The 12108-nt window shown below is 38.8% G+C and overlaps 1 protein-coding gene across 8 annotated transcripts in view; it reads left to right on the top strand.

The window, feature by feature from the left end:
- Positions 1-12108, top strand: part of FAM13A (family with sequence similarity 13 member A) — a 344934-nt gene that overhangs the window by 270271 nt on the left and 62555 nt on the right. For all 8 annotated transcript variants that reach the window (XM_025424952.3, XM_035709590.2, XM_025424933.3 and 5 more), the window contains 2 exons: positions 5183-5224; positions 7905-8084. In XM_025424952.3, coding sequence (XP_025280737.1) covers positions 5183-5224; positions 7905-8084 — 222 coding nt within the window. The remainder of the gene's footprint in view (positions 1-5182; positions 5225-7904; positions 8085-12108) is intronic.

Below are 12108 nucleotides of genomic sequence, written 5' to 3'. Positions count from 1 at the left end.
TTAGATTCATCTTGTAGTGTTGATGCTGCATATCAACTTTTAGTATTTTAAAATAGTACTAAAAATATTCTGTGAAATACATTAGGAGCTTCATGCTATTTTGATGATTAGTTACATGATTTCACCCTCAGGCTGAATTAAACATCACATAATTGTCTTTTAAATCCTTATCCATTGGGACGCCTGGGTGGCTCAGTGGTTGAGCATCTGCCTTCAGCTTAGATGGTGATCATGGAGTCATGCATCAGGCTCCTTGCATGGAGCCTGCTTCTCCCTCTGCCTATGTCTCTGACTCTCCCTCTCTCTCTCTCTCTCTCTCTGTCTCTCATGAATAAATAAATAAAATCTTAAAAAGAAAAATCCTTACCCATTAAAAAAAAAGCTGACTAAATGTAAATATTCTAGAGGGGAAAAAAAGATAATTCTGTTGGATCTAACAATTCCTATTTATTGTTTTAATAGGATAATATTTACCACAATAATATTTATGTACCACAGAAAATAAAACATACTGAAGTAAGAGAACATACAGAAAAAAAGAACACATGCTTTTTAAAGATGTTGGATTTTAGTAGATTTGAAACTTCTTTCTTTTTATATGTAGATTTCTTTATTTCAAATCAAGAGATCTAATTAAAGAATCACTTGTCAACAGGCATTCTGTGCATCTTATCACATGCAAATTTATAGACTAATATTGTTGAGCACATTCAGCTTCCAGAAATGTAGTTTGAGTTTTGTCAATCAAGATACAGACTGGGGACACCTGGGTAGCTCAGCAGTTGAGCATCTGCCTTCGGCTCAGGGCCTGATCCCAGGATACAGGATCGAGTTCCACATCAGGCTCCCTGCATGGGGCCTGCTTCTCCTTTGCCGATGTCTCTGCCTCTCTCTGTGTCTCTCATGAATAAATAAATCTTTTAAAAAAAAGATACTAAATATATTTTAAGTATGTCACAAAATATGTTGCAGGGTAGGCTTAGAATCTGTTTTACATGACTATACCAATAGTGAATGCAGTTGCATCATCACTTACAGTAGGCTTGTAATGAAATTGACCATAGCGCTGGAGTCTACATAGAGGCTTATTTCTTTCAGTTTTGAATACTAGGCTTTATCAACATTAGGAAATGATCTCTTCCATATTCAACTGCTTATATTGCATAAGTAAGAAACTTTGTTAGCAAATCATTCAAAGGCTTTGAAAAAATTCATTTTTCTTAGGTTTCTGCAGAAGATTAAAAAACAAGCTCCATATAGATGAAGGAAAACTGTATCTTTCACTTTAGCTTATCTTCTTATAGCCCTTTTGTTATTTTCTTAGAATTACCTTCATGAGTCAGTAATAGCTATGGAAAATAGCCTCTATTTCTGTCATTAAATATTCTTAGAAATCTTGTCATTGGTGGATTATTAAGCGCATCCCACAGGAGCTATGCAGGTGGCTGGATATCTGACCAAAGCCATATTGGTAGTTAATAAACCATAACTATGACAAAACTGTCATAATTCATTATGCAGTTATAATGTTTTGTGATGATTTAAACTTTAGGGCAGTAAACTTTTAGAGCTAAAAGAAAACCACACGGATCGCTAGTCAAACCTTTCATTTTCTGTATGAAGAAAACTATCCAAAGCAGCCACGCTAACCAACAGTCTATGATTTCAGCTAATTAACTGCAGAGCCAAGACCAGAACTTCTTTTCTGATTCCTAATGGAAAAATGTTCTCCTCTCAGAATACTTTCTTTAGAGGAATTCTGCTTTACAAACATGAAAGTATAGACACACTAAGTATACCAAAAATTCTAAAGGTCTATTAAAGAAACATAAAAATATAAATTATCATAAATTTGACCTAAGATCAATATATTAGCAAAATTAAGTATGACTTAATTACCTGCTTGTGTCATTGATTTTTTTTTCATTTATTTTGCATTCTGAAAATGGCTCTTTAAGACTGATTTAGACGGCTTAGGTCAATTTTCTTTAAGCTATAAGAGAAATTTTGATGTGTTGCCTCTTATTCACTTATGCTAGCATAAGCTTTCCAATTGATACCCTCATTACTTAGAATGTTTAAAAATAGCTATTGTGATATCTAAGTAAGTGAAGTCTTGAAGAATATTAGTTGCAGGGAATTACAGCTTTACTAATCAGTGTCTTCCACGAATTGACAGCATCAGAATCACTATAGAATTTGTTAGAAAGGCAGAATCTCAGCTTCCCTTTCCTGAGACCTAAACCTACCAAATCGGAGTCTGTGGTGTGAACAAGATCCTGGGTGATTCAGATATGCCTTAGGATTTGAGAAGCACTAACAGAGTTAGTAATCTCAGAACCTGTTTCTACTTGATGTCATTTTCTTGTGTCTTCCGTCCTCACCTTTCTTTTTGTGTCCTGCCTCCCAAACCCCAAAAAGGAACATAAAAATATCAGTGTGCTTTAATAAAGCAAAAAGAGGGACATCTGGGTGATTCAGTGATTGGTTGTCTGCCTTTGGCTCAGGTCGTGATCCCAGGGTCCTGGGATCAAGTCCTGGATCTGGCTCCCCGCATGGAGCCTGCTTCTCCCCCTGCCTATGTCTCTGCCTCTCTCCCTGTGTCTCTCATGAATAAATAAATAAATAAACAAATCAATCAAAAAAGTTCAAGTCAAAAGTGTGTAGAAGGGAGGAAAGGATATACTCTGAGGGGGCATTGGAGGACTAATTGACTAATTATATGTCTTTGGAATATTTTTAGCATCTAGCAGATCTGCATTTTCCCACCCTTCTGTGTTCCCCCCTAGAGTCACTGTTCACATTGGATCCTGCTCCCAAAATTAAGGTTGTGTAACTGCATGAAGAAGTGAAATACAGGAGTTAATTATACAGTGTTGACTTTACAGAGGGTGAGCCACAAAGCATCAAAAGCAGGGACTGCCTGTTCCAGTTAAGGACAGAAAACAGCAGAGGATATATTATTGGTTATGTAATCTGGGAACCACTGTGAATAACAGGCATTGTGAGGCAGATGAGAAAAATGGTTGTGATTAAAAGCAAAATAAAGTACCTCAGTCCAAGCTTCCATCTACAGAGATGATTCTCAGGAGTTTTTCTTCTAGTGAGTGATAGATTGATTGTCTAGTATAGTGATTAAGAGCTTAGACTCTGAGCTAAAACTTTCTTGGTTCAAATTCCAGCTCATCTACTTCTTGGCTCTGTCACTGTGGGCAAGTTACTTAACCTCTAACCTCTTCATCTGAAAATCGAGAAAACAATAGTACCTACCTCGTGGGGTTATTATAAATAGCAAACAAGAAAATGTATGTACAAAATACTTGGCACAGTGTCTGAAATGTAGTAAGTACTCAGTAAGTGTACTTACTGAGTACTGTAAGTACTCAAATAAGTGTACTTATTTGTTCATTTGCTTATTTACTCATTTATTAAGGTTTTTCTCATCAGTCTCCCTTGTGAACAATAGCATTATTTTATGGATCTCTTCTGGGATTTGGTTGTGGTTTGTGGCCCTGACCTACAGCTCTTATTAAGGAGCTGGGCTAAAGAGTGAGTGTCTGTTGATCACCTCTGGGATTAGGAGGGCTATGCTGGGTCTGATGGTGGTGATAGTGGTAGAGAGTATAATGAAGAAAAAGAGAGGGGCACCTGGGTGGCTCAGTGGTTGAGTGTCTGCCTTTGGCTCAGGTCATTATCCTGGGGTCCTGGGATCAAGTCCCGCATCAGGCTCCCCACAGGGATCCCGCTTCTCCCTCTGCCTGTGTTTCTGCCTCTCTCTGTAAATAAATAAAATCTTTAAAAAGAGAGAAAAAAAATAAAAAGAAATATCATACAATCCCTTGAGGCACTTAGATTCTGAATGGAAAGAGATGAGATGCCCTAATACATGGAAAAAACCCAACAGATGATTAAAAAAAAATCCACCGTGTTCCTATGTTGAAAATTGCATGGCATATATGAGGATGTTTGGGGTGATTGAATGGTGGCCATCAGGATCAGTCATCAATACCTGTGATTTTCTTCGGGTGTCTTCTACAAAGAAGGAGGAAGAAAGGGAACTGTTGTATCTGTAAGGTAAAAAGTGTGATAAGCATGGAAGATTTTCATTTAAACAGACTTGAATCTTAATTTTAGAAGTTGATTAAGCAATGGAGGGCAGCCTGTGAGAAAGTCTTAATATCGATGCTACTAAAATTGCTGCCAGTTTTTACCTCACTGTGGTTATACGAAGGCAGGATACAGCCAAGAGGGGTGAAGTTCCAGAGAGTGCTAATCAGATAGTGTTCTATAATTTCACTGTTCTACTTTAGGTTGACTACTTTGTAATACTTTCAAAGGAATTCAGGTTTTGGAGAAATTAGAAGGTAGAGGTTTATAGATGTTCAATAAATGGGCTATAAATTAGATGTTGAGATAAAATATTACAGAGCGTGGTCGTGTAGGGGCGCCTGGGTGGCTCAGTCAGTTAAGTGTCTGCCTTCAGCTCAGGTCTCCGTCCAAGGTCCTGGGATGGAGCCTCATGTCATGCTCCCTCCTCAATGGAGAGTCTGCTTCTCCCTCTCAGTCTGCCCTTCCCCCTGCTTATGCTCTCTCAAATAAATAAATCTTTTTTAAAAAATACATTAAAAAAGAAATAAATAACTGTGTAGAAACCAGTGTTGTCTCTTTGTTCTCTGTCCCCTGTGGTTCACGCTACTGTCTGCCTGTCCAGAGCAGTTTTAAGAAGTCACTTCTGTCTTCAGGTCTGGAGAGGGTAGACTAGGATGGGATAGATTTGGGCTGGGGAGAGCAGGGACTGGGTAGAGTTGGTAGCAGGAAGGTAGTCAGCAGCATTGTGTTTACATTTTGGGTAAATGAAAAGGCCCTGAAGGAGGACTGAGGGCCAGGCTAGTAGGGTGAGAGGTAGAGATGGTTTTTAAAGATTACTTTGAAACTATCTGTCATGGACATCTTTAAAATAGAGAGGGGGGAAAAATACTGTTCAGGCATAAAAACCAGGGCCATTCTCTAATTCCAGAGAAAAATGAAAATGAGCATCTGTCAGTGGATGGGTTAAATGTTGTGCTAGGGTCACTCAGCATCTAGTTAATACTTCCAGTCTGGAGTCCCCTTCAAATGTTTGGTTCACAGCATCTGACGCTCTGTCTAATCTGACTTTATTCTTTGTGCTTCATTTCCACAGTGCGCATGTATCTCAAGTCAGCAGTGTTTCGACGACTGGAGAGTAAGTTATTTGGCTTGGGGTTTCCCCTCTTCCTTTCCCATATATCAAACAGAAAAAAAATACTCTAGTGGTGTATGGTTTTGGAAGATTAATACAATAAGCAACCGATGATGATTTTTAAATTTTTTTTTAATTTATGATAGTCACAGAGAGAGAGAGAGAGAGGCAGAGACACAGGCAGAGGGAGAAGCGGGCCCCATGCACTGGGAGCCCGACGTGGGATTCAATCCCGGGTCTCCAGGATCGCGCCCTGGGCCAAAGGCAGGCGCCAAACCGCTGCGCCACCCAGGGATCCCCCGATGATGATTTTTAAAACCACTCAGAGGACTAAATAAGATGTGTTCCTGTTTGAGCCTCTGCGTGGGTGTGTGACCAGAGACAGCTGAATCATTTGAACATACAAGATTTTTGTTTCAGTCAAAATAACATCAGAGACTATTAATGTTTGCAAAATACGTGTTTAGGGAGGTATCTTGCAGTGGAGGATGCCATTAAAGGTTAAAGTGTAACAGTGTCTTGTCTTCTCTCTTCCTCATTTTTAATCAGCCTACATGGATTGAGTACCTATGTTAGGCCAAGCATTGTGTAGGGTATGTAATATTAAATAAGCCTTGGGCTCTGGCTTCAGGGATTTGACAGTCTAAGAGGGACACAGAATCAAAAGGAAATTAGTCATGGTAACAAGTCTCTTTTCCACAGAGCAATGACAGTGCTCTGTTGATTATACCAATCACGTGTCTTTTTCCTCCTAAGGCTACCAACTGCATGTAGACTAAAATCTAAACTCCAGGGATGTCTGGGTGGCTCAATGATTGAGTGTCTGCCTGAGGCTCAGGTCATGATCCTAGGGTTCTGAGATTGAGTCCCACATCGGGCTCCCTACAGGGAGCCTGCTTCCCCCTCTGCCTACGTCTCTGCCTGTCTCTCTCTCACTCTGTCTCTCATGAATGAATGAATGAATGAATGAATGAATGCATGAATGAATATATATGTATATATTTAAATAAAATTACTTATTCATGAGAGACACAGAGAGAGGGGTGGAGACATAGGCAGAAGGAGAAGCAGGCTCCTTGTAGGGAGCCCGATGCGGGACTCGATCCCGGATCCTGGGATCATTCCCTGGGCCAAAGGCAGATGCTCAACTGCTGAGCCACCCAGGCGTCCCAATAAATAAAATCTTTGAAAAAAAAAAAATCTAAACTCCAGTTACCTGCCATTACCTCCCTCTCTGACCACATTGCTCATTGTGCTTTGACCACATGACATCCTACTTCTGGAATAGGCCAAGCTTATATTTGCCACAGAGCCCTTGCACTGGCTATTTTTCAGCCTGGCCATTCATTTTCTTATCATTCACTTTTTTTGTTCAAATGTCCTCTCCTCCGAGAAGCCATCCCTTCCTATCCACAGTCCCTCTCCAATCCTGTTCGCCATTTTGGAGAGAATTTATCACTATCTGAAACTCCATGGTTTGTTTATTACCTGTCTCTCTTTTTTTAAGATTTTATTTATTTATTGAGAGAGAGAGAGAGAGAGTGCAGTAGGGAGGGACAGAGGGAGAGAGAGAGAGAGTCTTAAGTAGACTCCACACTGAGCAAAGAACCCAGTATGGGTCTAGATTTCACAACCCTGAGATCACGACCTGAGCCGAAACCAAGAATTGGATGCTCAGCCAACTATATCTGACATTTTAAAAATAAGTATGTGGTTCTTTTTTAAATTAATAGCTTTATTGAAATATAATATACAAAAAACTATACACATTTAATGTGTACCATTTGATGAGTTTGGATGTGATTCTTTTTTCAAGTGCAGGAAAACATGGTTTGAGGAGTATATGTTTAGAATTTTTCATGCAAAAAAAAAAAAAAAAAAGAATTTTTCATGCCACGTTATCCAGAAGTAAATAGCATGGTAATAAAAGAAGACTTAGACCCATTAAAAAATTATATAACTTTAAAACAGATACCTTATCTGTCTTATGATGCACTCTTCAGCCTCTGTGCTTAAATGTTTTTTCATGCTGAATGAAGTAAATCTCTCCTGCTATCTTCAGTAATACATACTGGGATGTTTGCATGAATACAGCTTCGATTATATACATCACAATTTAATTGAATAGAGGTTCAGAAAGACTTTGCTGTTCTAAATAGTAATTGTTCTGGTGAGGTGTTTCTTTTTAATAGCATTATTACCTTAAAGGGATTCTAAATAGATAATAGGCATCATAATAAATTTGTGCCAATTTGCTTTGTAAACCATACTGTCTTCCTCTGAAGAACTGGTGAAATCTGAAGGAACTCACCTATATAAGAATAGGTCTATTATTACTCTGTGAGGAAAAAATATTTCCTCATTCTGCCTTATATTAAATGACCCTTATTTCCTGAATGCCTCTGATAATTGTTGCTAGACTTGCTGTGAGCATTTCAATAATCCTGATCCTACAAAGATGAGAAACATAGTTATCAAATTGGTAGAATTTGTCATGTTTGGTTTTATTTTTAACACACGATGCAGACATTTCGAGATGTCTCATATGCTGTCTTTGCTCATGAAGCAGTGGTAGATCTACCATTGAAAATGCTGATATTCCCAAAATTATAGATAGAAAATTTTAAAGGCAAACATTGATAAAGTTGTTTGCCTGATGGACTCTGTATTCTGCTTTTATTAGACTCTTAGAAAGAACCATCCGGTCAGCAGTAGAACAGCATCTTTTTGATGTTAATGGCTCTGGAGGCCAAAGTTCAGAGGACTCAGAATCTGGACCATCATCAGCATCTTCAGCCACATCAGCCAGACAGCGCCGCCGCCAGTCCAAAGAGCAGGATGAAGTTCGACGTGGCAGAGATGTGTGAGTTGGATTGGTGCTTATTTGCATTTTCTCCTCTTCTTTTAAAAATATGCACCTAAATTAGTCACTGTGTTATAGGCATTCCCATATCAGTATTCAGGTTAAAACTTTAAAAATTCCTTTTTGACTATTTAGCTAACACTTGCAAATTTGTAGGTGACTAAATCAATATTTCAGTTTTGCTGGATGTTTTATATTGTCTAGATGTATGTTGTAGGAAGCCACCTCTGATTTAATACATTTCATGGCTTCCTTATGAATATCTTTTTTTTTTAAGATTTTATTTATTCATGAGAGACAGAGAGAGGCAGAGACATAGGCAGAGGGAGAAGCAGGCTCCTCACAGGGAGCCTGATGCGGGGCTCGATCCCAGGACCCCGTAATCACGATCTGAGCCAAAGGCAGATGCTCAGCCTCTGAGCCACCCAGGCATCCCATGAATATCTTTTTTAACAGGGATGCTGACTGAACTCCTGGAGGAGAAAATTGCCATATGCCTGTCCAGAGGTTTGTTTGTTTTTTTTAATTTTATTTATTTATTCATGAGAGACAGAGAGAGAGAGAGGCAGAGACACAGGCAGAGGGAGAAGCAGGCTCCACGCAGGGAGCCCGACGTGGGACTCGATTCTGGGTCTCCAGGATCACGCCCTGGGCTGAAGGCGGCGCTAAACCGCTGAGCCACCCGGGCTGCCCTTTTTTTTTTCTTTTAAGATTTATTTGTTTGAGGGCAGCCCGGGTGGCTCAGCCGTTTTGTTTGAGGGCAGCCCGGGTAGCTCAGCCGTTTAGCGCTGCCTTGGGCCCAGGGCGTGATCCTGGAGTCCCGGGATCGAGTCCCACATTGGGCTCCCTGCATGGAGCCTGCTTCTCCCTCTGCCTGTCTCTCTCTCCTTCTCTCTCCCTGTGTCTCTCATGAGTAAATAAATAAAATAAAATAAAATAAAATATTTATTTGTTTGAAAGAGAGTGAGCATGCACACACACGCACATGTGGGGGGCACAGTGGTTGGAGGGGAGGGACAGGTGGTTGGGGGGGGAGGGACAGAGGGAGAAATCCCAAGCAGCCTCCACGCTGAGCAGAGATCCTGACCTGAGTAGAAACCAAGAGTTGGGCACCCCACTGACTAGGCCACCCGAGCACTGCAGAGGTAGTTTTTTCTTATTAGATAACATTCATTCACTTATTAGACTAACTTATAAAACCAACAGATTTCCCTACTATATTGGGCTGATGAAATATCACTGTAGAGTATGACAGTAATACTCTGACATTTGACTACATTTTAATATAAGAAAGGTTGAGCTTAAGTCTAATCAGAAGAGGAAATGTTTGAGTTCTTTATTATTATGACTATTATAAGCTTTCCCACAGCATGAATTTATGAGTAGTAGCATAAGGAACTTTATTCTCCATTAAAGGATTTGATACAATACAAATAGATCATCATCATCAATATTTTTCAGTAATCATCATTTAAATATCAGGAAAGTAAAGTTATATTCATATATTTTTCCTGAAATTGTTAAGTTTATTTTTATTTACGATAGCATTTAGTCTATATAAAGTTACTGTTTTGAACTCCTTATTAAATGTCAAAGACTAAATCAGACCCTACTCCCCCTTATTCCTTTTCACCTGGATTCATAATGTACATGAAAATCTTAGGGGTAAAAAAGGAAACTTCTTTTTACTTAAAGAAAAACAGAAAGGCAAGTAGTAAAAATACCGTGCTGCATATTATGAAGATGCTTAAGGACCATACTAGCAAATGTAATTTTAGAAATAAAACAGTATCAGTGGTATAATCCACTGACTTTTTAAGGGATATATGCAACACTTTAAAAAAAATTTTGTCTTGGAGCTGGTGGGTAGGAGGGAGTGCTATAATACTACCTTTAGAAAACAGAAAAATTGTAATACAGGAGATGGTTACATTTAAAATTAGCTACTGACTAAGCTTTATAGACAATGTTTAGGAGTATAATTAGTTTGTGTACTGCCCATACTGTGTTACACAGCAAGTGTAAATTATTTAATATTGTTCTTACCCTCTGCCTCATTTTTTGCCAAGTAGTATGTAGCAACACATTGCGTTTTTAAAATATCCTTAGTGTGTCACGACATCATGTTTTCCACCCTCTGTGTTTGGACAGAGGGATAGCAAGCAGAGGTTGGAAGTGGTAATAAGCACGAGGAAGAGATCAGAGACAGACAGTGATAGTATTGATGGTGGGTGTGTGGCAGCAGGCAGGGGTGCCAGGTCCAGAAGAATAGAGAATGGCAGAAAAATGTGAAACGGAGTAACCTTTCCTGGTTACTCCTGAGAAGTTAGAGCTTCCCAAGTCCAGGCATGCTTCTATTATAAGTTATTTTGAGCCTATTTTACTGTCAATATCAGGAGAACAAAAGGAAATAAAGAATGGTAGAAACCAACTAATCTACCAACCTGTGAAACTCTAGCCTTCCCCTTAATTTTTCTTCTCTGGATTTCCTCTACTGCTCATGCTCATCTCTCATTGTGGTCAGACTGGAGCTGTGCATAAATCTCAGGTTGCAAACTGTGTGTGGCTACAGTAACTTACAAACAGTCTCCTTATTCTTTTTCCTTGATACATGGTCGGGGCAAGCAAAAGTCCTCTTCCTATTCTCCCTGTTGGCCTTAGCCTCCTAGTTATATGACCTCTTCCTAACCTGACACATGAGTATTTAACATGTCTTGATAGTCCTTTCTCATCAACTCCTGTCCACACTGCACTTCCTCTCTGAGCTCACCAGGTCTGTGGAGGAGCAAGGCCCTCTCAGGGCCCCAGACCTACTACTTCTGTCCTCACAAAGGTCCTCTCCAGTACGTCCCCAGTAGATACACTAACATATCACTCATTGTGCGGAGGTTGAGAATCATTATCATAGCCCATAGTAAGTATGTTTTTCTTAGTATATACCTATACACAATTGATTCATTTATCAAAGATTTTTATCAGGCTTTGCTTAAAAAATAAAAGTTAAGCTAGATTTTACTATATCCTGTTCAAAACTGTTAACCGTATAGAATGGTTAAACAGTTTTTAAAAATAGAAATTAGTGAGCAGCCCAGGTGGCTCAGTGGTTTAGTGCTGTCTTCCGCCTAGGGTGTGATCCTGGAGACCTGGGATCGAATCCCATGTTGGGCTCCCTGCATGGAGCCTGCTTTCTCTCTCTGCCTGTGTCTGTGCCTCTCTCTCTCTCTCTCTCTCTCTCTGTGTCATGAATAAATAAAATCTTTAAAAAGAATAGAAATTAGTTGTATTTTTATCTATAATTTTGTTTCCTAACAACCTAAAGCTGCAACCAAATAAAAAAATATATATCCTTAAAGCCAATGATAGCCATATTTCAGGGTGAGATTATAGTCAATAAAGTCTGTACTAAAGTCATCATGGCAAATTTTTGAAATAAATACAGAAGATAGACTAAGACTATAAATATTTCATTTTAGTGCAAATGATTTCTTCTTTGTCTAAATTTATAAGGAAACATTATCAGGTTTATATTACTATTTGCTACCATAAAAATATCAAAGTTTAAGGGATATATTTATTATGTGAAGGGGTTCAGTCTAATTTATAAATTAAAAAACTTGCCATTTGCTGGGTACATGGAAATGATGACTCTTGGTTATGGGTATATGGAAGTTCATTGTGATAGTCTTTCTTCTATATTCATGGAAATTTTATATTTTTTTAAAAGCAAAGAGTAATTTAAGTGGTTTCAGCTGTCCAAAATACAGTAAGCTGGAAATTTGTACACATTTGTTATTTAAATACTATATTAAATTCCTACTACAAAGCCAAAAGGAAAAAAAGAACATACTCTATTAGGGGAATGATAAATAATTGAGTATTGCCAGAGCATTAACTAAGTCTGTAGCAGTGAGGAAGAAATTCTAGATAAAGTGAGAGGCCCCAGAGATCTGAGTTCATGTCAGATTTCAGTTATGTCAAGTATGATTGAAACCTGTCAGAATGGGGATCCCTGGGTGGCTCAGTG

Source organism: Canis lupus, chromosome 32 (genome assembly GCF_003254725.2).
Source record: "Canis lupus dingo isolate Sandy chromosome 32, ASM325472v2, whole genome shotgun sequence".
Classification (NCBI taxonomy): domain Eukaryota; kingdom Metazoa; phylum Chordata; class Mammalia; order Carnivora; family Canidae; genus Canis; species Canis lupus.
This window is presented reverse-complemented; position numbering and strand designations above follow the sequence as displayed.